General features: G+C 36.0%; 1 protein-coding gene across 10 annotated transcripts in view; it reads right to left on the reverse strand.

Annotated features, from left to right (window-relative positions):
• The window catches only part of Dgkb (diacylglycerol kinase beta), a 600,883-nt gene that overhangs the window by 458,183 nt on the left and 115,490 nt on the right, over nucleotides 1–27,210 (reverse strand). For 8 of the 10 annotated variants that reach the window (XM_041658354.1, XM_041658352.1, XM_041658353.1 and 5 more), the window contains 2 exons: nucleotides 4,483–4,559; nucleotides 1,258–1,278 (listed from right to left, as the gene is read on the reverse strand). In XM_041658354.1, coding sequence (XP_041514288.1) covers nucleotides 1,258–1,278; nucleotides 4,483–4,559 — 98 coding nt within the window. The remainder of the gene's footprint in view (nucleotides 1–1,257; nucleotides 1,279–4,482; nucleotides 4,560–27,210) is intronic. The other 2 variants (XM_041658358.1, XM_041658357.1) reach the window with 1 other exon arrangement.

Here is a 27,210-nt window from a genome sequence, read left to right on the forward strand (position 1 = left end):
CAATTTAATTACATTGAGATATAAATAGTCAGTCTCATAAGTGCTTATATAAATACCATCTCAAGACTCTGCGTCAGAATTCTTTCTTTAATAGATAAATTCTTCTAGTATCTGGCATTAAAACCTGAGCCCATGTATCAAGATGAAATTCAAATATTCTAAGGATAAATCAACCATATTAAGTGAAGCAGACAGAGTGTCACAGACAGTGCATTATCCATTCTGCTGCTGTGTATTCAAAGCTCCAACCTGGCTTCAGAGCAACTGTATTGATACTGGTAAGGAAAAGGGGCAGAAGTGCGGAGTCAAAGTCCGCATGTGTTCCTGGCATACAGACTGACCTGGCTCCAGGAGGGTGTGGGTGATGGAGCAATTGCAAGGGATCGATACTGCTGTCTCAGTACTGCATGAGGGAATGTCCTGGCTGAGAAGCACGTAGCATGTCTTCTGGTTCTATTAGCATGCATAAATAGACAGGCTGCATGTCAGAAAGGACGATAATATTATATTTTGTTTAAATTGAATGTAAAGAAATAAATCTTTGAGAAATTTAAAAGTGCCTTGTTGGTTGGGGTTAAAGAAGTTAGACATTCTCACATACAGCTTTGGTGTGTGATTGAGGAGTCCTGAGTAAAATGATGCTGTTCCCAAAGTCTTTTTACTAAGTCGGGAATACTTAGAGTGCTCAAGGAAGTACAGAGATTCTGTACTCTTCACTGCATGACTAACAGAGCTTTGTTTTCAGAACTGAATTCACTGCCACAAAATTGAAGCAATGGGTTGCTTATCTTTCTTCCGGGAAGGAATTATCAGTAACCCTTTAACTCTGTTTCCTCCACAAAGTCAGCACAGAATTGTAGACAAAATGAAACATAATATAAAATATAATCATTACCATTATATTTAGATTCAGTTTTCAAATTATACACGGTAAACTAATAAACTAACTAAATTTTAAATAAATTAACTTACCTAAAGCTGATATGTTTGGTTATACAGTATTAGAAAATTAAACCCCAGAGTCTCTAAAACCATGATCCACACTTTGAACACGTTTTCCTCCTGCCAAAGTATCAGATCCCTACTAGTGATATTAATTGGGAAAGTTTCTATTTTTCAGTTATTACTTTATGTATTGTAGATGATCCAGTATACTCTGAGGGCCTAGTTAGTATAGAGGTATAGATTAGTGGCATGGCCAAAGAATTCATAGTTCAAATAAGAAGACAGATTTCAATAGAAAAGAAAATGTCTTACTTGGTTAAGAATATCTTGTTTCTGTGCATGCAGGGAAAGAAAGAATACACGAGTTAATGTAAGAGAATTTTTATCCATTATCTCATTTTGCTGATATTTTCACTAAAAGTTAAAGATTATGTATTGATTTTAAAATGGTCCCTGTGTAAATGAGTCTCAAAGGGTTGTTGCGAGACAATAACATAAACATAACACTGGGTAAGTGTCAGGAAAACAAATCATGAGCCCAACCCCACAAACACTCAAGGAGCGTCTAGAACAAAGAGGAGGCAGGCAACAATCCATGCTTTAAGTAGGCCTCTCTAAGTCTGAAGTAACAAAAAATTGAGCTAGGCCAGTCTTTATGTGTGGCCATAGTTCCTATTGAAGTGAATCAAATATAATGAATAAAACAAATTATAATTAAAACCTTCCAGAGAGGGTGATAAAGATATGTATATAAAAATATATTAGAGTTTATTTATTCCTCTCTTACAATGTTTCTTTTCATTAGTGCAACATATAAACTTATATTCCATGCCTTAAAAGACTGAAATATTTTGTAATCAAATTTGACAGCTAAGAAAAACCAAACAAAAAAATCAAACATGCAAAAACAAGCTAAATTTTCTCATATACCAATGTTCACTATTTTCATGAGAAGCATCATCATTGTACCTTGCTGAACATAAATTTATTTTAAAACATTACTTTTATTAATTTAAGAACATCAAGACTTTTAAGATTTTAATTTTTAGACAATATTTAAAACTTTTATTTAGATTTTCCTTACATAATTTTTATAGAAATGATTATCAAATTATTTTAAATATAAAAATTAATTGTAATTGATCTGTCCATATCTTTTGTCTAGCATTTATTCACTATTAAAATAATTCTAAATAGATCACATTTTTTGGATAAAGGTTTCCAATATAAACTTTTATATTAAAAATTCAGGCTAACTATAACAAAAATGAATTTTAATAATTTCATTTACAGAAGTAAGTGAAGCTCAAGGGCTTTTTGCTTTGCCTTTAATCGAAAAATACATTTCATGGGAGTATTGATAATTATACTTATTTTAAAACAAGGGATCTATTATCCTTTCGAACACTAGGCTTTGTTAAACACCTTCCTATTTTTCTTATACAAATTAACACTTATAAATAGTTAATCATGCTAGATAACTTTGAAGCAGACCAGCCAAGACAGAATAATAACTCCCACTGTGATTAGAGACTAGAAATTGTTTATAGTGTTGGTTTAATATTTAATAAAACAGATGAAAGCTCTAGGAAAAAAATCTTGAGTGATTTCCTTGTCAAAGACAGGTATTACTAATTATTTTCTAGTGGCTTTCATAAAACACAGAACTCCTCTTAAAGTGTGATATTAGCTTTAATTTTTTCCTCTTAAAGGGAAGTTCTTATTAATATTTAGTTTAGAAAGTAGCTTTATTCTTCTTACTCTTAATTTAGAGTTGTTAGTGGGTCATAATGAAAACAACCTTTCTGTTTTTAAACTATTATTATCTTAATGCATTAAAAAATTGCATATTTACGGAGGAGTAGCACATTATTGAAAAGTCTGATATTATTTGTATTTAGTAACACATCCGGTAATTACTCCTCTAAATCCTGTGGTGACCTTTAATCATTCTGAAATACATAATAGTCACAAAGAGAGCTTTGGAGAACTTTATACAAGAAATCCCTAAGAGTAAAGGACTAAAGTGCAAATAATATCACTATATACAAGTTCTAAGTCAATTGATGACCAGGTACTATGTTCAGAGAGGATAAATATTTCAAGTATATATAAGAATGTGTATTTTCAGGGATCACTGGATCAATGACTATTAATGACATTTATAGTTTGACAGCAATTCAGGCTTCTTTCCTTCCCCTTATCTATTTTCTCGGACTTTGAAATTTTCTCTTTTATATATCCATCCATAAATTTTATCTTGTTTACTCTGCAACATTAACAAATATGTATGTCAGGGAAACACAGCCACACCTGTGCTTTTTCTTAGCACAGAATAGACGAAATGGCATCGAAACCACTGACAGTTTCCATCGTTAGAAATTACCTTTTTTAAGCGAAGAAAGTAAGCCTGGGTTACATTTAAAATATATAATTAAGTGTCATAATTTCAAGAAAATAAGAAAACATGAAGTGAAGGTTTATGTGGTAATACATGCATGCATTCTTTCCATGTGGATAACTGGGGCAAGAGCTTGAAAGTTTGAGAACATGAGCTACATGGTGAGGTACAGATGGGAATATGAAACTTTTTGAAAATTCTGAGGTTGTAATTCAGACATTGGACTACATATTCCACAGAAGAAAGATCTTGAAAGATAAGTAGGAATTATGTTCTTGTATATATGCAAAACCAAAAAGTAATGTTTCAGTATGCAAACAAATCTATATTGATGACATGGTTCGACATTTTTTTGCAATTGTTTTTTTTTTTTTGCAAAGATCTGTTTGTTTTATTCTCCTATACTCAAATCTCAGTTGGTGAGACAACAAATGATCTAAGAGTAATTTTGATCAGACCTTCAAAATACAACATTTCAGCTGATATAATTGGAGAATTACTTAACATATAATTTGGAGATAAACTCTATAAAACATGGCATTTAAAATGAATTGATGGATCAGGAAAATTCTTATAAACAAAAAATATAGAGGATAAAAGGGAATTTGAATTGTCCTTTGGATGGCTCCATAAGACATCAGTGTCGCATCCACGTCATGAGTGTTCTTTTAGGATCGTTTCCTGTAAGGGACCGCTCCCTGCCCCTTAAATGTCTGTCTTGGATTAAAAGCTTCAGGTCATAGGAAGAGACACAAGAGTATCTTTCTTTCTTCTATATTCCTGTTTTCTAAATTCTAGAAAAAGCCTCAATATATTTAATGATATGCATATTTTGAAGTACACACACTAAAAGTGTTTTCATCAATAAATGTATAAAAATATACTATATTTAATGGACTTCCAGAATACCAATTTATTATGGACTTTATTGTTTGGAATGTGCTAAATGGTTATGGTATGTGAGATATATACATGTAAGTGTATATATGTATATATATAAATACATATACAGAAGCATATGTATGTGTGCATTTATAAAAACACACATATACATATTTGTCTAGAATTTTCCATGAAGAAAATTCACCCAGCAAGCACACCAATTAAACTGATAAAGAAAAAAAAAGAAGTTTTACCCCTTCAGGATTATACTTGGCAAGCACGCCATTACCATGGAATTCTTCAAGCACATCCTTTAATTTCTTTGTAGAATCTACAATGACAAGAAGAAAAAAAAAAGAAGGGAAGAAAACAAAACAACATTTACATAAGTCGAATATGATTTTTGTAGTTCACTTCAGAAATAAAGATATAGGTTATAAATAATCATCAATGGAAACTCAGTTAAAATCAACACATGAAATGTCTTTTGATTGACTGGGGAAGCTGAGGAAGTAACTCGGGTCCCTGCAAAAACTAGACAAGCATTCAATCATGGTAATACAGCCCCAGTGTCAAAGTCCGTTCAGGCACCAAAGATAATGGAAGATGTCATGAAAGGAACAAAAATAATATTTTCTTTGGTTGAGTATATTCTTCAAGATTCAGTTCAACATCTCTCTATTATATATGAGTAAGTAGCAGATAAGTGAAGAGATTTTTGTTTCCTTGCTGTATTTTGATCATGTGCTATCTTATTAAATATAATAAACCTACAAACTGCAGCCTACAGCTCTCATATCACTGCTGTGGATATGTCATCTTTCAACCAGTGTAAAAAAAATTCTATGCCCATATGACATTTTGATCAGCAAATATTCATTTGATTTTTTTCTGGGATTGAATTAATCTAAATAATGCTGTTTTGAACACTCAAATGAATCAGGTTTTGTGTGACCAAAACTAACAATCCACTGGAGCCTTTCACAATGAGAAATGATAAATAACCCTGTATTAAATACTTTCAGACGCTGATAAATAATGTTATTAAATTTTCTCCCATACAACCCTCTCATAAATTATGATTTCTGATCAGGCCATTAGAAATTTATTATTCACTAATGTTGGAGAAGCATAACAGAAGAAAAAGAAAAACTTCATAAATGTTCCATGTCATTCATAAAATAGAGAGTAAAAAATATGAATTTTGAATGTGGGAAATAGAATTTTCAGGGTTTTTTTTTTGTTATGGAAGAGAACATGAGTAATTGTTTTCTAGCATTTTAGTATAACCCTCCTCATTCTTTCCTGAGACTTGGTGATCATGAACTACTAACAATTAGATAAGATACCTTTTTACTTAAAAATACAAAAACCTTCCATAAATCATTGACACATCCTGTTAGGGGCCATGAGGCGCTCTGCGTATGTTTGGTTTCTCCTGAAACGTGTGGCTTCCTTCCTTTATGCTGTAACTGATGTGGGTGTGTGTGCTGGAGACAGAAGTCAGAGTGTGCAGTGCAGCCCTTTTGCAGTTTCTCTGCTTTCCATCACAATCTGCAGCCAGCACAACCTCTCAGGCCACAACACTACCACCAGCATGAGCAGGAACTATGACATCTTTGATTACTCTTTGTCCTCTCCAGCCCAATTAACCTGCTTTCTCTCTCTGTGGATTTGCCAGTTCTGAGCATGTTTGGGGGGAGGGGAATAACATCTCATCATACACTGCTTCTCCGTCTGGTTTCAATCCACTATCTTAGTGTCTTCAAGTTCTGTCCATGCGCAGCACATTGCTTTCTTCACCTGACTACTACTCCACTGCACATTGAGTTTTTAAATCAGCAAATGCACATATTTCACGTGTTAATCATTTGTACTAATGTGAAAAATGCTGCAACACAAAACATGTTAGCTTTAGAGAAACCATGTTTCAATTCCCTTTGGTAAAAGAAGACTTGCTCAGTCATCCATGTCTGACAATTTGAGAAACGGACTTGAAGATTTTCACAATAGCAGTACCATTGTATAGTCTCACAGCAATAAGTAAAGGGTGTAATCGCCAAACATCTATTTAGATTCAACACTTCTTATTTTCAAATCTCACTTTCCTAATCGTTTGTGGTTGGGCAATATTTTCTTCTGTATCATTTTAGTCATTTGCAAATGAACAAATGATGTGCATATTTTCCTGTGCACATGTGTGTGTTTGCATCTGTGGGAATGTTTGTGTGTAGAGAGATGCAAAAAATGGCTAGGTACACACGTCATTCCTCAGGAGTCATCCACCTTGTTCTTGGCTTGAAGCTTGCCAAATTGGTTAGGCTGTCTGCATTCCCCTGAGATGCTTCTGTCTTTGCTTTCCCAGTATAATTGGACTTGCCTTAACTCACAAATAATGACACAGAGATTTATTATTAATCACGGAAGCTCAGCCTTAGGCTTGTTCCACTAGCTCTTATAACTTAAATTAACCCATATTTGTATTAATCTACATTCTACCATATGGCTTTTACCTCTCTCCCCTTCTGTGTATCCTACACATTCTGTGTCTCAGTGGCATCTTGCATGCCTCTGCTCATCTTGTACTTTCTCTCTGCCTGGAAGTCCGCCTATAGTTACTATTTAGTTATTGGCCTTTCAACTCTTTATTAAAATGTTCATTATATCTTCACATAATCTACAAATATCCCACAACACCCCTGATATTATAATCCCCCCAATGCCCACTAATAGACCTTTTCTTGTTTACTTAATTTTAATATTAAGGCTCAGAACTGAGCAAAGATTCTCATATTTGCAAGTACTTTAACAGCTAAGCAACCTTGTGAGTCTTTGATCATTTACATATTTATGATAGAAATATCTATTTAAGTCTTTTGACCCTTATAACTGGGTTGCTTGAATATTTGCTGTTAAAGTCTCCTGGGGATGTTTTTTTTTTTGTTGGAATCCACAAGACTATACAGTGAATGTACAGATGACAGACCAATGGGCAGATCCACGGGAAGTGTATACATATGTACACATCCATATGGAGTAACCTATTTTGCAGAACTGCAGGAAAACTTGCCTTTTGGAAAAGTCACTGTCATATCTGTAAAATCCTTGTGAAGCCATGATTCTTCCCTTCAAAAAGGGATTCATTCCCAGAAAACCTCAACAGTGGAACTTCTACACAAGCCATGGTGTGACCTTGTTCCATTCCTCCATGCCATGAGGCCTTAGATAGATAACATTCATTCCTTGTTCTAACAGTCAAATTTACATAGTCAGTCCCACAAAATTATCCACTAATAGATCACATAGAAATTTCTACAGAAGATAGGCGCTGAGCAGGAAAGTAGCATGCCCTACTTTTGCTAACGAACAAATCTGGGCATCCCCAAAGCTGGTCATCACAAAAGAGATTAAACGAGGAGAGTGGGTGAATCTAGGATTCAGGGCATTTAGTAACTTTATCTAATGGTTTAGAATGTCAGGTACTTCACCTTGAATACTGGCTCTTTCCTGGGTTAGGTCATCTGTTCCAGGGTACTGCTTTGTCAGGTTCTACCTGACCTTTTTCGTGTGATTTTGACATGCATATTATCATTGTCCTTGCCTGTGGAATTTTCCAACTCTATCTGTGAAAACTAGAAACCTTGTGGAAATCAGCACTTACTCCTCTTCCTCTTCTTCTTCTACTCTGTGCCCATCTATCTTCACTTTTTCCCCTTGCATAAAAAATAAAGAATATGCAGAGGTAATGTATTTGAGTTAAATTTTTACCCTCAAATCCTTGCCTGGAATAGACATCCAATTTTGAGCCCTGAGGGGGTACTTAGGCTGGTACTCAAGACCCCAGATAGTGTCTATTTGCTTGAAGTCTGTACATCTACCTGAGTTTTTCTTTCGGTAAATATCTTACTAGCATTCTCTGTCTGTGATCATATTTGATTTGCTGTCATCTCAGACACTGATGTACAAATTGTTAGGAAAGAAATATGAATTTACCTTATATGCACAATTTTCAATTTTATTATATACTTAAAGTTATGAAATTAAATAAACAGAAAGATTTAGCTGAGAGTAAGGAGTCATAAGACTGGTGTGGGTCTTGCCTGCGAGTTTAACTTTCAGTACCTATCAATACCATTAAAAACTAGCAAAGCTAGAATTACTTTCTATGAACTTGGTCTTAACTTTGCAGAAATGACGTTGATTGCTTCAACATGTATCTTGTCAGAAACATATGCTAGTACAGAGATTAGATTATATATTTTTACAAACCTTATTCCAAATTCATCCTTTGCAAATGATAAGGAGCTACAATCAGTAGTGGAGAAATCTTTTTAATTCTTGCTCATAAAGACAGATGCAGAACAGGCTGTGCCATCAGCGAGACACGTACCTGTATTGAAGCTCTCATTCTGGAATATCTTTCTTTGTGAGATTGCATGTTTTTTGATCATCGATTAAGTAACACATTCAGCAATAATTTATAAATGTTGTTCAAATTACATGTGTCAGATTTTAATAACTTGACATTCTGTTTACATTATGTCATTCCTAATAGAAAGGAAGTGTGATACATTAAAAGCTGAACTATTACTGCATGCTATTTTGTTTCCTCAAAATAGGCACAAGTATGATATTAGCTCTGGGCAATAAAGAAAGGAATTCATATAAGGAAAACTTGCGTCCTAATACACCCCTACCTTTGCTAATTTTCAAACTCTAGTATAAATGTTTTGGCATGAAGATCACCTGTGACCTTAGCTTGACCTTACAATCTAGTTTGGAACTTGAATTTTATTTTTTTTCTTGTTCTTAGACTCAGTTTTTCCAAGATTAAAACTGCACTCGTCCACAGAGTCTTCCACACATTGAAACTTAACGTGAGGTAGAACAAATCCTCCAAACCTTGAAAACTTAACGTGAGATAGAACAAATCCTCCAAACCTTGAAAACTTCACGTGAGATAGAACAAATCCTCCAAACCTTGTAAACTTCACATGAGATAGAACAAATCCTCCAAACCTTGAAAACTTAACATGAGATAGAACAAATCCTCCAAACCTTGAAAACTCTCGCCAACACCATTTAGTTAACTATCTAGATATACGCTTGTGTTCTCTGTACAGGCTGGACAGTGTGGGCTGTTGTGTATTATAAAATAATCACACTGTGGTTGTTATTTAATTGAGCTATTCCTGAATGTCTTTCTATGAGATCTCATGAGGAACGCTCCTTTCTTTTTGTTAACGCCAACTCTAGCTTTTGTTGTATATAACAACAGCAACAAAGACACAAAACATTGGGTCAACAGAGACAGAAATTTCTTCCTCATAATGCTGAATTAGGGAAGGTGTTATTTTTGTTGTTGTTTTGTTTTTTGTTTGTTTGTTTGCCATTTTAGCTTACAAGTTCTTTGCGAATACATATATGTGTATCATCATATATATATATGTATGTATGTATGTATGTATATAATGATATATTATGATTTTTTATTTTCAAGTTTGTGTTTTTGTGAGATTCCAGTCTGTAAGAACCATTACTTCCCTGAGTCTATAAAGTGAGTTTCTTGTGCTTTATTTCTTGGCTGTTTTCTTTTGTTTGTTCTGTTAGGTCCCAATTTGTCTGTTTTTGTTTTATCTTATTTTGTTTTAGTGTTCCTTAGATGCCTGCTTGTTTTCTAAGGAGAGACAGAAAGGCTATGGATCTGCATGGTTGGAGAGGTAGGGGGGAAATGGGAGCAGTTGGAGAAGGATAAGCAGAAATCAGAATACATTGTGTGAAAAAAATATGTTCTTTTACTAAATAGAAATAAAATGACATCTTTCCACACCCCACCCCTCAACCCCACCCCCATCATCTTTGGAGCTATTTTTTTTATCAGAAAGAATTTGTATTGCTGCAAAATAAAAGAATACAGGTGACTATATAGTTCAATAAGTCTAGAAAACTTAACAGTAAACAACTGATCAAGTTATAGTTTCCCACATAAATAATAATTGATGTAGTTTTTCATCATGAGACATTGGAAGAACATTCCCTCTGTCTTTTTGCCTTATTTCACTTTTTTTGTATTTTTCTTTTTGTATTTTCTTTCTCCCATTTTATTAACAATTTCTTTTCTCATATGATATAATCAGAATAAGTTTCCACTCCTCTAACGATTCCTGTTCCCTTCTATCTCCTTTCCAATGTAGACACATTCCTTTTCTGTCTCTCATTAGAAAAGGACCAGCTTCTAACAGATAACAACAAAACATAAAATAAAATATTGTAAGATAAAACAAAACTCATCATATTGAAGTTGGACAAGACAACCCAAGAGAAAAATAAAAGAGCTGCAAGAGAATTCACAAGAGTCAGAGACCCATGCATTTACACTCAGGAATCCCATACAAGTGCTAACTGGGAGCTCTCATAGATATGCAGATGACCTGGTACAGATGCTTATAGCCTTGCTGCTACTGCTACATTCTCTATGAGTTCAAATGAGCTTTGCTCAGTTGTTTTAGGGGAGCTTTGTTCTCCTGATGTCCCACATTCCCTCCATCTCCCCTACTCTTTCTGCCTTCTCTTCCATGGGTTCCCTGAGCCCTGCAGGGAGAGATTTGATGGAGACATCTCATTTAGAGCTCTGTATCCCAAGATCTCTCTTTTTGCTTGTCTGACTGTGTATTTCTCTATTTATTTCCCTCTGCTGCTATAGGAAGCCTCTCTGGTGATGGCTGAATAATAAGGTGTTGCAGATTAACACAGGAAACTGTTTTCTTGTTACTTTCCTTTTATACATGAGTATTATTAATTTTGACTCTAGGTCTCTGAGCTATTTAGACTCATAAAGTAGTGTCACATATGGCGAAATGTTCCTTAAGTCAAATCAGATCGATATTGGGAGGTTACTCCCATGGTTAACTCATTACAACTTCCTACCATTGTCCTAGCAAATTTCTAGGTCTTCAATTTGATTCCATTGATCAACATGTCTGTTTTTAGGCCAATATCATGTTGTTTTTCTTAACTGTAGCTTTCTAGTACAATTGAAGTCAGTAATGGTGAGACCATCAGCTGTTATTTTATCGTTCAGGATTTATTTAGCTATCCTTTTTTTTCTTATTTCTCTGTGTGTGTGTTTCTATATGAAGTTGAACACTGTGCTTTTAAAGTATGTGAAGTAGGGGGATTTTGATGGAGATTGCCGTGAATCTGTAAATTGCTTATTGTAGGATTCTTTTTTACTAAAAAGTAACTTTTAAATGAGAAAAAACTAAAATATGTGTGTTATGTGTATGCATATGTATAATCAATATTTTTATTCATGTACATTTGTGGGGAGGGTCACAAGCATGTATGTGTATATCTGTGTGCTTGCATATTTGTGAAGACTTGATGTTGAGATCGTCTCCTTTTACATTGCTTTCCTCCTTATATATTGAGTAAGAGTCTCTCACTTATTTCCAGTGTTCACCAATTTGGCTAGTCTAGTTGGCCACTTTGTCCTTTGGGCTCTCCTTCTTCTCTGGAATATAAGAGGATTGCCACACCCACCTGGACGTTTCTTGTGTGTGTGTGTGTGTCCACGCATGTGTCAAGGGCAGTGGTTTTATCTGTTAGATAGTAGACATAGCTGTCATAAAAAGAGGATGGAATATTCAACAATTAATAATAAGTCTACATAACATTTTAAATGCATTTGTAGTTTTTATGAATAACGTATAATTAATAGACTGCATTGGTAGCCTAGACTTTTTTTATCAACGGATACCATGCTATGGTTCCCATATTTACTAAGTGTTTGGGTACTTATAAACAAAGGAAAAATTATTACTTTGTCTTTATGCTTTTGCTAAGAGTAGTATCTGGTGCAGAACAATAAACATGCTCCTTATTATCATCTTTGCTATCAGTCTTGCAATGACCTCTGCAATTTAGTTCTTTCATAACCAGAATTACAGATTATCACCAAGTTTCTTCAGTATTATTTTACTTTTCATCTAGTTGCCTTCAGCTTCTTTTCTGAACAAAGAAAAAGAATGTAATATAAACTGTTCTAAAATAATATTTAACATACCAATTTAAAGTCTTTTGTTGTTGCAAATTCACTTCTGTGGGCAATAGAATTAAGTGCAGTCATTACATGTGTTAAATCAAAACATTTAGTGAATTAGAATTATGCGTTACTGTTTTGAATCCCTACATTATTAAAAAATAAGCCCACACTGGTTCAGAGGATGACAGTTTTGTTTTTTTTAAAGTTTTATGTGGGCTGCAAAACGTTTAGTGAGACATCAGACATTCTGGCAACAGTGTTGCATACTCCAGTCACGCTGCTAATAACATCCTGTTTTAGAACAATGCAAAATGCTCAAGTTTGAAGTTAGTTTCTGAACACAATTTTCAGCTTTCTGTACATGTAGAAAGAGACACAATCTTTGGTAGAAACCAAAGTCTATTGATTCTGAAAAAAACAACAACAACATAATTTGTGGTCAGAAAAATGGTTCAGTGAAAAGAGTACATGGTATGCACAGAGAAGAACTGAGTTGAAATCCTCAGTACCCACATAAAATTTTTAGTGTGGCTGAACATACTGAAGTGAGTGTGTGTGTGTGTGTGTGTGTGTGTGTGTGTGTGTGTGTTTCTCTGCATTTATATCATGGTACGTGTATGGTCTGAAGACACCTTGTGGGGTCAGTTGTCTCTTTCTAAAATGTGAGACCCAGAAACTCAGCTTAGGGTTTCTGCCTTGGCGCAAGGGTGTTAATTTCTGAGACATGCTCCTGGATCCACACACATATTTTTAAAGAACTTAAGATTTCAAAATATTGACCCAAATACTGACTCTGTGGATTATACACAATATTCCTAAATTGTCATATGTTATTTGAGTTCCCTGAAAAGATGACTGGAAATTGAGCTGCGTTTTCTCCCTTTTCAAACCCTAAAATGTTTGTTTCAATGAGTCCTCGCAGGCACGCTGCTGTCTTGAGAAACGATGCTCCCCTTAATCCTGTGCCCTAGAAGAGAAAACAGCAAATGACCCAAGAATAGGACATTGTGTTCTTGAGAAGTTCAACAGAAGTTACTACTATTTATTCCATGACATGAAAATGCCCACGATAGGGAAAGGGAAGCAGGAAATCGGTCATGGCAAGCTCGGCCACGGGGACTCAGTTGTCAATCCACTTAACCACTATTGGCATTCTTTCTTTTAATTCTTCTTTCTATATACTTAATAAATTATTCAACCAAACCAAAAGGACGGCTGTGAGAGATAGCTCTCAGAATCATGCATGGCATGCCGAATGAAAGGCAAGATTTGTCATCGAAATCTCCAGACTTACTATACCTTATCATCATAACTCAGGGAGATGTAAAGGATTTAGGGTTAAAAGGGCTATAAAGTATTGCATATTTTAAATTGTGTTTTTAATTTATATGTGTCTAAATGTAATTATATATAATATTTATATATTTGTATTATATATAAAAGAGACTTATTCTTTGTCTTGTTCTTTGGATGACCAAGAGAATTGTTGTCTCACAAACTTCTTGCCCTATCCTGTTCTGCCCTCTGTCTCACTGTTGGGGACATTAGCAGGGGCAGCATCTTGCATCTGTAATGTTCAGAGATCATACTGAAATAAGAATTTATAGATGCTCTAAATAGTTCCTCCCTGGTGTTTTCTTGCCTACTTTTGGTTTCTCTCAGTGCTTACTGCTTTATTTAAAGAGAATTTTTTGTTGAAGAACTTGAAAATTCTAATCTGTTTACTGTGTAAGCTGATCGAAGATAAAGGTAAAAATTCAGTTCTAAAAGGAACTTGACTTTTTGTTATGTCAAGTTCTCCAGTGGTGTAGTTGGAATCTCCTTGGGCTGCCAATCATCTCCCAAATAAAGACATGGAGGCATACTATTAACTATGAAGATAATTTAGCTTCAGCTTGTCCAAGAGTTATCCTTTAACTTACCTTAACCTGCTTCCATTTATCTACATTTTGCCTCAGGCCTTGTTACCTTTCTTTCCTTCTACACATCCTACTTTTCTGCTTCCTCCATATGTGTTTGGCTCGTCTTTGGCATCTCTCTGGCATCTTTCTTTCTCTCTCTCTTTCTTTCTTTCTTTCTTTCTTTCTTTCTTTCTCCCTTTCTTCTATCCAAGCCTAAATTTCTCCTCCTATTTACTCTCCCTGCCCTGAAGTCTTATTTATACCTCCTCCCTTGCTATTAGGCATTTCACTTTTTATAAGACCAATTAGATACCTCAGGCAGGCAAGGTAAAGCAACATAGTTAAACAAATGCATAAATATCTTTGCAAAGTTAAACAAATGTTCCACAACACAATGGTATCAGAATTTCTGCTTTCCTCAGTATTAATATATTTCTTTCAGAAATAGATTCAGAATGATATTCCATATGTTAAAAAGTGATCAGCTTTGGTATAGCTGACTTAAAGGTTAAGTTGTTTACATTATGCTTTGAATTCTACTATATCATGACACTCAATCCTGGTATTGTACAAAATTCAACAAGTAAGTTGACTGGAGGTGTACATTATACATATGCAGCATTCCTTAGCTCCTCCAAATATCCTGTGAGCATATCCTTAGAAGAGACACCTACACTGGTGGTTTCATAAAATGGGATCTGTTCGAGTCTATCCTAATACTGGGCTGTTCTTTATAGCAACTAAAACCAAACTTTTTCAAAATATGTTATCAGAAAAAAAGCACCAATTATGTTGTTTTTACCTGCATTTGTGGTTCTTGATGATGTGTCTCAACTGTTTCCCATATGTTCATCTACAAGGACCAACAATGCCCCACTTTTCAAAAAGAAAAAAAAAACTTTTAAATACTTAAAAAGAAGAAGAATGGAGAAGAAGGGGAGGGGGAAGAGAAGGGGGACCAAAGAGGAGGAGTGAGGAAGGGGAAGAAAGAGGAGGAGAACTAAACATGATTAATCTTTCAGAGAGCTGGAGCTCAGAGATGTGGAATCAAAGCTTTAGTGGGACTGATTGATGCTGAGGCTGGTAAAGCACCCTTCCTCCTCCTTCCACACCTACAGGTGTCTGCCAGAGTTCTGACTAGATCCATCACCCCATTTCTGTCTGTTTAAACATTGTTTAGATGGCTTTCTTTCTTTCCAAATTGTAGAATATTGACTGTTTGATTCAGTACTACCCTATCCCAAACACAAGATAAACTACTCTTGAGAAGCCTTACAATGACTTTGCAATGCTCCTACTCTCCACAGCCCAACAAGTAAAAATGATATTAGTTTATAGAGCATATGACTTGAAGGTCTCTTTGTCAAATGACTATTATGTCGGCAGATACTGGTTTTAGGTTAAAAATCTTGATTAAATAGTATGTATGTTTAACTAAAACCTATAAATGCATTTATCTGACAATCAAAAGATAAATTATATTTTTATGAGGGTTAGATTTTTAGTGTTATTTTAAGTCCTTTGAAAGACCTTTTAAGCACACGTAAACACACAAACAAATAAAATATCCATCCCTGAAAAAAACAACAGAAAAAGAACACTTATTACTCAAGGTCAACAGAAAAGGCATATAAAAACCTTTAAACTGTGAATCATTTGCAAGAGAGACGAGAAAATAAAGCCCTTGGTAGCAGGACTTCAGACTGTGCTGTGGTTTTATGTCTCTTCTGACTACAGGGGATTTCCCCAGAAGACATTATCTCCTGACAAAATTCATTGTTTGATATACCACCACCATTTGACAGGATAAGTATCTGGTTGTAGTCCAGGAAAATCTTGGCTTCAGAATCAATACGGGAGCAAACCCATTATATCATACCTCACAATAAACACACAGCCAAAGCTCGTGTAAGAAAATTCCTTTCCACACTTACCACAATTCCAGTTGAAGAAAAAAGTGTAGGAGGAGGCCGCTAGTCAGTTCCGGCCAGCTTATCCCGGAAATAATCACACAGTAACTATATTATATAAAACACTGATTGGCCCATTAGCTCTAGCTTCTTATTGGCTAATCCTTGCATATTAATTTAACCCATTTCTATCAATCTGTGTATAGCCATGTGGCTGTGGCTTACCAGGTAAAGCTCCATTGTCCCTCTCTGACAGCTACATGGCTTCTCTCTGACTTTGTCCTTCTTTTGCCCAGCATTCAGTCCAGTCCCCCTACCTAGCTCTGCTCCATCCCACCCTGCACTGCTGTAGGCTCAAAGCAGTTTTTTATTCATTAATGGTAATCACAGAGAGAAATCCCACATCAAAAAAGCTCTTGGAACATTGCTCTTTTTTGTGTCTTCAGGAAATCTGAATGTATTCCAGAGAAATTTAGGATTTCCGATTATGAGATGATGGACGAGTGATCTTCATGTCTTTCAATGCCATGGGCACTACCCTGGGAAATATTGCCCACCTGATGATGTGCTACAGATGTGAATGACTTTGCTCTAAGAGAGGATTAAACACATAACCCTGTAGCAGAAAGGTACCATGTTTGATTAAGCCATAGCAAAGGTCAGGTCCTTTTAGGTGTTACTAACGACAAGGTTTTTATGAGCAGAGGTACACTGTGGTGATATTTTGTTTGTGCTCTAACAAATAAAGCTTGTCTGAAGAACAGAGTATGGAGTTAGTCATGAGCTAACCACAAAGGTCAAGCCGTGGTGGCACACAGCTTTAATCCCAGCTCCTGGGAGGAGGAAAATTACCTAGTTCTCTGTCGTTAAGCAGGACAAATATTTACTTTCAATGTCTGCCTTCACCAACTCTTTTCCCATCTCTCTTCATCTTCAACCTTCTGGTTGTCCCTGTGAATCTTCATCTAGAATGTCTTCAAAATCTTAATAAGAACAAACCTGGCATTTTATGTAACTGTCTGTTGTCTTTATGTTTAAGAGTACCTGTTATGCTATTTAGTCTTCATTTCTGTTTATAAATAAGACATAATTTACACTAAATACAGAACGAAATCACTGTGTACTTCATACCCATGCAATAATAGGCACACAAAGTGCTAAATCATTAGACAGCTAAAGTTTAGTTAATTGGTACCTTAGTGCTCTCTGTATGCAGAAGCTTTTGGTAAATTTCATACATTTAAGTATTCATTATTGGTTGGACATTTTGGCTTGAGTGTTTTCCTAAGTGAAGAATAGATATTCCTCCACTAGAAACAATAGTGAAAGAATTCTTCCAAATCAATATTCAACATATTTTAAATAATGTGCTTGATCTAGATAATAATAAATACACCCTTTACTATTGATAAGTCAAAATCAAAATTCTACAGTTAATAAAAGTAATTGAAAGATAAAGAAGCAAGCAAGTGATTCATTGTTTAAAAAAAGGAAAAAAAAAACAACCATAGAATTCATTCAAGCAGATTAGATATTGAACAACTGTAGTTACAGGTGTTGACTATTCTAAAGAATAAAACATATCCCTGGCATTGGATGCCCTTCTGTATGTGTTGCTTTTATTCATTGATGAATAAAGCTGTTTTGAATATTAGCTTAGCAGAGAAAAATCAGGCAGGAAATCTGAACAGAAACACAGGAAAGAGTAGGCAGAGTCAGGGAGATGCGATTTAGCTGCTAAAGAAGACAAATGCCAGATCCTTACCAGTAAGCCACAGCCTCGTGCCAATACATAGATTAATAGAAATGGGTTAATTTAAAATGTAAGAGCTAGCCAGGAATATGCCTGAGTCATTGACCAAGCTCTGTTGTAATTAATATAGTTTCTGTGTGATTATTTGTGTCTGAGTGGCTGGAAAATGAACGATCAGCTTCTGCTTACATATCCTCACTGTTTTTTGAGAGAAGTGGTCAATAATGAGGACAAGAGAGAATCAAGCTATGTCCACTTAGAAAAAGCTGTTCTAAAAAGCATAGGGGAATCTTCACACTGAACAGAACACCAGAACAGTAAGTAGCCAATAAAAATAGGTCCAGTAGCCTACATGCACATGACAAAGGTGTGTTAGTAGTAGACGGTTAAATTTGCATGAACTCACATTTGTCAGTATTTGCATAATCTTATTGCAATGAAAAAAATTTCCCTAAGCAATAAAACTGGGTAGCTAAAGAGTGCAGCTTCTGAAAACAGGTTTCAGTGGCCAGGTTTCTGACAATTAATTGCCTGATTATATCTTTCAAATAATTGGAGTTATTTGACTTCATTTACAGAAGTGAGAGATAAATAAAAGCCAGTTGAGGTCTGAATGATTTCACGGGTAGATATATATGTTCCCTTCAGAAATCTTCTGAATTCTGTCTATAGACTGGAAGGAGACTGAGAAAAACTAGGAAAGGAGTTTTACAAAGTTGAAGATTTTGTGGAGGAAAAGCTCTTTAAATAGATGAAATCTTAGGAAATCAAACTCTAGGGTTTATTGAAATAGATATCCATATTATCATGTGAATTTTGATAGTATCATTATCAATGGTTAAATGTTGTTTCTTCAGGTACCCTTGTCATAAGTTCATTGGCCAGCATACTCATTATTAAGGATCCAGAGTACTACAAATTTTTATTAACATTGAAATTGTAAGAAAGTATGTGAGAGTCTGTGTGTGTCTGGGTGTCTGCCTGCATGTCTTGGAACACATTTCTTTTTATTATTACTATAAACTCCTCAAAATAGTACAGATCAGACCAAAAGGTTGACAGATTTTTCAGCCTTGCTAGCTTGATGTTCAACAAGTTTGAACTGGTTTATTTTTTCATAACAGAATGCAATATGGAAGCATTATCCATTGTCAGTAACATCATCAGTAATATCATATCAGTCGGTACCCATGTCTGAAAATAACTTATAGATGAATATATCTGTTTCCATCAATAATCAAATGTTCAAATAAAACACCATGTTAATTCAATTTCACATCCCTGGGAATTAACTACATGGACCTAGATATTACTAAGAAATGCTGTTTTGGCTTCATAGCATAATGAACACTAAGCATCATGCCCTTACAGACATGCCTGATGTAGGATGTCTTTCTGTATATGTGTTGTTTTTATTGTTTGCTGAATAAAACTGTTTGGATCAATGGCCTAGCATAGTAAAGTCAGTTGGGAAATACAAATAGAGATATATAGAGGAAGAAAAGGCAGCATCAGAGAGATATCACGTAGCTGCCAATGGTGAAGGATGCCAGCACCTTGCTAGCACACCACAACCTAGCGGAAATACATAGATTAAAAGAAATGGGTTAATTTAAGATGTGAGAACTAGCTAGAAATACACCTTAGTCTTTGACCAAATAATGCTATAGTTAACATAGTTTCTGTGTGATTAGTTAATTAGTTAGTGATAGTTAATATAGTTTCTGTGTGATTATTCAGGTCTGGGTAGCTGGGAAACAAATGAGCAGTCTTAGTTTACACATGACTGTGGAAGACAAGTACACATATAGAGAAAGAGGAAGGTTCAAAGTCAGGAGATCATGGTACCATGCAAATACAGTCCTGGGTCCTTACAAAGGCGGAAGTTTTGACTGTATTTTTTCTAAATGAAATCAACAACTTAATTGAGAGAGCTCATGTACCTCTCAACATAATTATATACTATAATTAAAGAAACAGAATTAGTGAGAAAGGTGGGAGAGGAAATAATATAACCATTTTAATTCTAAAATGCTAAGTCAATAGAACAATAAAAAAATATTTCCTTATTTTTCCACACCATCAACATATAAAAATAAAGGCAATCTGTCAGTTAGAAAACTAAATAGCCTAGGAGTCAAGGCTCCTTTCATAGGCATGTATAAGGTAAAATAAGAATTGATGTTTTTTCTACTAACAATTTGGCTGAATTTCTTGGCAAATGGAACCACTCTTTCAGTTCCTAATTGTTTTCCACAAAGTAAAAAGAAAAAGTTAATTATGTTCTCATGCAAAGTTATTAATAAGAAAATGTTCAGCAAAAAAGAAGTAGTTGGCTTCATATTTCTTGCTTTTCACCAATAGTGGCAATTAACTTTTAATTTTTACCCTTAGACAGAAAATTTTGGAAAGTATACGTAGTTATTCATTCTTTGTAATTTTAAGTAAAATGTTAATGGCTTAGTAGAAGGAGTGAAATCTCTGTGTTTATTCTGACGTCGATTCCTTAAATGAACAGAAATGAAATGTTGGAAGGCTTGCCATCTTTCGTTGGAAGACACAGCAACTCTCTTTTGGTATTATTCTATTTTCAGTTATGAATGTAATCAAAGGTACTCAAAACCCCATAGTTAAACTATCCATTTCTGTTCTTGTAAGACATTATTGATTCCCCGATATAAAAGTTGAGAAATGTGCTTCAAACATACACAAGGATATTCATAATTTACTGCCTATATGATATAAATGACTGACAGTTTATAACTGTTTCATTAAAAACTTATCTTGGTCTGTCAGCTCCAGACTATCTATTGTGTGTGGCATATTGATCTAAAAAATAGATTAATGCTCATTTCTTAATGTCACTTTCTTTCTAGGGGTGGGGATGGGGGGCATTGCTCTTTGTTTGTTTGTTTTTTTCTGAAGGAAAGACCAGGAAGGGTGTGAAATGATACAAAGTGAAAAAAGGTGTTTTCTTCCACCTCTGAGCTAGAAAACATCAATAGTGCCTTTAGCCATCTTTCTCTTCCCTTTCTTTCTGTTTTGTCACATGAAAAAATGTGTGCTACTTAGACCATTGTGGAAGCAAATATAAAATATAATGTCCTAGTATATCAGCATGGGACTTTTCTAGCCCTGCTTACCTTCCAACTAAATATCCACTGATGTGGGATTCCACTCTGTATGCGGTGAATACCATTGGTTAATAAAGTAACTGTGTTGGCCTGTTGATAGGGTATAGCAGGGCTAGGCAGGGAAAACTAAACCGAATGCTGGGAGAAAAGAGGCAGGAGTCGGAGAGATGTCCTGTAACACCATGAAAGACAGAACTTTACCCAGTAAGCCACAGACTCCTGGTGATAAACAGATTAATGGAGATGGGTTAATTTAAGATATGAGTTAGCCATAAATATGCTTAAGCTACTGGCCAAAAAACAGTATTGCAAATAATATGATTTCTGTGTGATTATTTCAGGGCTGAGCAGCCAGAAACAAACAATTGGCCTCTTAAAATTATCCACCCTGGATCCTCACTAGGTACAGTCCAATGTTTACAAATTCTGTAAGCTTCCCTCTTAGAAAACACTGACTATGGAAAAGGAGAGAGACACACCATCACACTACCCACCATTCTGATGCCATTACCACATTGTTCTTCTCCTGCCAATTGAGATGCTGTTTATAGCCATTGCTTGCTAGGACCATCATTTCCTAAGCAAGCTTATTTTTATTGGTTTTATTTCCTTTTCCTTGGTGTCCAATTATATGTATTTTTCAATTACAATAGAAATTACCCAGAGACTCACTTTTAATCAGGAAGTAGGAATGGGTAAATAGTTGTTCAAATATACTATTCCTCTTGAAAAAAAAACACACTGTATCATATAAACCATTCTTATATGTGACATTGTGGTGCTGTATTTAGTTCTACATACCATATACCAAAATTCTATATTAATCTATGCAAATCTTATAGTACTTTGAACAATTAAGTGTTTTTCTTGTTTATTTCTTTGTAGTATTTGTTGTTGCTTTGTTTTGTTTTGCTTTTTTTTAACTTGCTTGGTATTTGAATGATAAACATAATCAATGGAATCAGGAAATACTATCCCTTCCTTTAATTGTCCATTCATTCATTGTTCCAGAGTTTGTTCATCTTTAATCCTTAATCTTTAGCAAATACTTGGCCTCGTAAAGGACTTTAAAAGATTATGTAGTTATCTGGGTCATTAAATGAGTGAGTTGAATAAATAATACTAAGATGACACTATTACTAGATATTAAAATGCTGGTCCCATCTTGGAGAAAAACAATCATTTGTCAGCTAACTATTGCGACAATTTCTGGATATCGTTCCTAGCCACTGAGTAGATTTGTTCATTCAAAAAAATTGTTTTCAATTCCTTTTTTGTCCTCTGAGCATAAGGAAAAAATAAGTTCAACACAAGCATATTTGCTCTTTAATCAAAATGTAAGGTGAACAAATAAGTGGAAAAGAAAATAAATGCTAATCCAGGAAGTAATTAATGTTAGAAAACAGAGCTGATAAGGCAGAGAGTGTGACAGAGGATGGATTAATCAGGCAAACAAGGAATATTCATTCAGAGCAGCGAGCATTTTGGAGAGGGGGAGAAGTGCAAAAGGGAAGTCACAAACAAGCTGACAAATTTGATCCCATTCGTTGGAAAGGCCCAATGTCTCACTGAGCAAGTGGCTCTGATTGGATCATCAATGTCTCACATTTTACTTTTTCCTCATTAAGTTTTTGTGTTGTTCATCTTTTTTTAATGGTCATATAGGTATTAAATCTTTCCTAAGCATTTTTTCCTTCTAAAAGCTATTTGAAGAGTCGGATTACATGTGTTCTTTCTCTCTTCCCGGGAAGTATTTGTAAAAAGTAGACAATAGTAAACAGTCCTTGAAAATGAAGAGCACAGCAATTATACTCTAAGCAACTCAAGAGAATTTTAGGAAAATTATAATATCTGTACTGATTTGTTACTCTACACAAAGAAAAAAACCACAGAATTTATCTATAAATATATATGCATATATAAAAACATCATATATATGTATATAAGTGTGTGCGATCTGTATTCCAGAATTGCTGATCACAAAATAACTGAAGGAATTATGAGAGTTTGGAAACAATTATATGGATGGGAACATGTTAATTGACTTTTGTCAATATGACTTATCTTTACACCTAACTTCTTTTTAATAGATCCTGGTTCTCTGTCTCTGTCTCTGTCTCTCTCTCTCTCTTTCTGTGTGTGTGTGTGTGTGTCTCGGTTTATAATTAGGAAATTGATGGTTGGATTCATTATGCATATTAATATCAAAATAACAAATTCTGCTTATTTGAAAACTTCAGAATTGCTATTAAAATTTCCAAATACAAACATCCCTGCATTCATTTTATTATTACTTATTTTAAGTAACTTCTTTTTAAAAAAAAACAAAAACAGAGCTTACATTTTACAAAGAAAGGGGGGAACTTAAATAACAAGAAGGTAATGTAGCATTTTATTTTCCAACAAACAAACTGAGGTCATCACAGATTCAATGACTTAATCATGTCTTCCAACTAGGGAATGAAAAAGATGTCTCTCTTCAGTACTGTTTATTTTTAATAAAATATATTTCATATGCATAAAGAACTAAATTTATCATAATGACAAGTAAATGCACTTATGCTTCCATTCATTTTGATCATGAACACCACTAAAATCTGCTAGGTTTTATGATGGGTCATTTTTAAGTGTCATGTGAACACGATCAAGAGTAACTAGGATAGAATCATCTCTACCAAAAACGATGTGGACTATGTTGGGCTGTGGGGATTCCTGTGAGGGTACCAGGGACGATGTGGGCTGTGTTGGGCAGTGGGGATGCCTCTGAGGGTACCAGGAACTCTATAGACAGTGCTGGCCGATGAGGGTATCAGGAACTGAATGGACTATGCTGGGCTGTGGTAATGCCTGTGAGGGTACCAGGAACTTTATAGGCAGTGCTAGGCTGTGGAGATCCCTGTGAGGGTACCAGGAATTGTATGGACTGTGCTGGGCTGTGGAGATCCCTGTGAGGAATTTCCTTATTTGAAGTGGGAAGACCCACTGGGAATCTTACCGTCTTATGGGCTGGACCCTGGACTGAATAGGGAAGAGAGACCCTGGCAAGTACGCACATTCTCTCTTTTTTCTTTTAATTGTCAACGGGATGTGTCCAGCTGTGTCAAGTTCCTTCCACGTTGACTTCCCCACCCTGATGGATGCCCCACACCTGTGAGCGCCAACGAACCTTGTCTTTGCCGAGCTGCTTAAGAGTATTTAGTCACAGCAGTAAGGAAAGAATCTAGGACATAAATTGGTACGGAGAGGTGGTTAACTGAGGAATTAAACCAGTCCCTGGGGCTTTGGTTGTGATGCACCTGACCATGTGACCTTTGTCAGAAGCTCTTTACCCGAGATGGGAATTTATGCTCACCTCCAGTCCCTCCCTCTCCGTTTCGGAATTGTTTCAGTCTTGAACATGCACAGGTCTTGTGGACGTTGTCACGACTATTCTGAAATTGTCTTTTGCTGCTGTTTTTTTACATCTTCCTTGGTTTTTTTTGTTTGTTTGTTTGTTTTGTGGACATACCAAGTTTTATAATCTTCTCCATTGAACTTTCATTTAAATTAATAGATAGTATATGTATTTTTATTTCTGCTTTAAGGGACATTTTTATTATTTTTAATTATATTTTTAGTTGTCTTTGGAATATAAACTGGACAGCACTGTAGGGCCCATGGGTCTGCCCCTGTTTGTTCCTGTGCTCCCTCTGTCCCGCCTGGTGATTAGCTATAGGGCATTGTTGACTCCAACTTGGGCATGGTAATTCCCCACTTGCCTGGGGGATATTCCTTTGTGCCGAAGCTAGGTATTTAAGGTTTTCCCCAAGTTTGAATAAAGGGCATTCATTTGGCTGATCTCCTTTAGAATGACCTAGGTCTTGTATGTTCTTTCAATCTCCAGGCCCTTGCCTGGCTCACGTAAGGTACAGTGGCGCACGAACTGTACCAAGAGAGTAACGCAGGTGTTACACAGCATGTATTATATATTCCATTTATCGTTATCCTGGCTACAGTGTCGTAGCATTAAAAAATAGGTAAACCAGCGATCCTTGAAGAGCTTCTCTGCCATGTTTTGTGCCCCTTGCTTCACTCTATATTTTCCTGGTGAGCATCTCTATTATAATGTTTAACAGAATATGTTATGGACACCTGTGCTGTTTCTATTTTTGGAAGAAAATACTTGCATTAATTTGTCACTGAAAATGGTATTTCTTTTGTTCTTATCCTAAGTACTTTTAGAAATAAAGTATATTTTCTTAGTTTCCTCTTTTACAAAGAACTTTGAATCATGAATACATACTTCTTTCCTTTAAACATTAATATCAGTATAAAATTGAAATCACATGAAAACAATAACATGAATATTATTCTACTTAAATTTGGTGCTCTTTCTGCAATCTTTATTTCTTATTTGAAAGTTTTGTACAACGTATTTTGATTCCATTCACTCTCCTCCCACAATTTCTCTTAGATTCACCTCCCTTCCCTACCCACCTGACTTTGTGTCTGCTCTTTTGTTTGTTTCTCTTGTTGAGTTCAAGTCCAATCTGTGCTTCCCATGTCCTCTGGGGTGTGTGGCCTTCCATCATGGCATGTTCAGCACACGAGAAACACATCGTTAAAGAAAAGTATCTCTCCTTCTCGCAGGAGCAATCAACTGTCTGAAGCTTTTCAGCTAAAGGTTGGACTGCAAGCACACATCTGGCTAAGGGTTGGACTGAAAATGCACTTCTGGCTAAGAGTTGGACTGCACGCGCAGATCTGACTAAGGGTTGTACTGTAAATGCACATCTGGCTAAGGGTTGGACTGTAAATGCACGTCTGGCTAAGGGTTGGACTGCACACGCACATCTGGCTAAGGGTTGGACTGTAAATGCACTTCTGGCTAAGGGTTTGACTGTAAATGCACTTCTGGCTAAGGGTTGGACTGCACATGCACTGATCTGGCTAAGGGTTGGACTGCACGCGCACAGCTGGCTAAGGGTTGGACTGCACACGCACATCTGGCTAAAGGTTGGACTGTAAATGCACTTCTGGCTAAGGGTTGGACTGTAAATGCACTTCTGGCTAAGGGTTGGACTGCACGCGCACATCAGGCTAAGGGTTAAACTGCACGCGCACAGCTGGCTAAGGGTTGGACTGCACACGCACAGCTGGCTAAGGGTTGGACTGTAAATGCACTTCTGGCTAAGGGTTGGACTGCACACGCACATCTGGCTAAGGGTTGGACTGCACACGCACAGCTGGCTAAGGGTTGGACTGTAAATGCACTTCTGGCTAAGGGTTTGACTGTAAATGCACTTCTGGCTAAGGGTTGGACTGCACATGCACTGATCTGGCTAAGGGTTGGACTGCACGCGCACAGCTGGCTAAGGGTTGGACTGCACACGCACATCTGGCTAAAGGTTGGACTGTAAATGCACTTCTGGCTAAGGGTTGGACTATAAATGCACTTCTGGCTAAGGGTTGGACTGCACGCGCACATCAGGCTAAGGGTTAAACTGCACGCGCACAGCTGGCTAAGGGTTGGACTGCACACGCACAGCTGGCTAAGGGTTGGACTGTAAATGCACTTCTGGCTAAGGGTTGGACTGCACACGCACATCTGGCTAAGGGTTGGACTGCACACGCACAGCTGGCTAAGGGTTGGACTGTAAATGCACTTCTGGCTAAGGGTTTGACTGTAAATGCACTTCTGGCTATGGGTTGGACTGCACATGCACATCTGGCTAAGGGTTGGACTGCACACGCACATCTGGCTAAGGGTTGGACTGCACACGCACAGCTGGCTAAGGGTTGGACTGCACACGCACATCTGGCTAAAGGTTGGACTATAAATGCACTTCTGGCTAAGGGTTGGACTGTAAATGCACTTCTGGCTAAGGGTTGGACTGCATGCGCACATCAGGCTAAGGGTTGGACTGCATGAACACATGCGCTCCTCATGCTGTGCGTTCCTGACTTGAGCTTGCATAGTCTTCTCTGCACAAACTGCCACAACCACTGTGAGTTCTTCATATGAGCAACTTCCCTGCTTCTTTCCTCTTTTGGATATAAAAATCAATCTTAAAAAGTGGATTAAAATTAATTAAAAATTTTAAAATGGTGTTGCAATCCTGAATTATATGTGTTCAGATTATGACACTTACATTTGTTACTTATTATTATCCATTTATTTATCCCTTTCAACTTATATTTATTCTTTTTCTCATCTTCTCTCACTCTCCCTTTGTATGGTTTATGTCCTAACTTAGCCTT

Source organism: Microtus oregoni, unplaced genomic scaffold (genome assembly GCF_018167655.1).
Source record: "Microtus oregoni isolate MIOR12 unplaced genomic scaffold, Mior012 000009F_ref0000495, whole genome shotgun sequence".
In the NCBI taxonomy this organism is placed as follows: Eukaryota; Metazoa; Chordata; class Mammalia; order Rodentia; family Cricetidae; genus Microtus; species Microtus oregoni.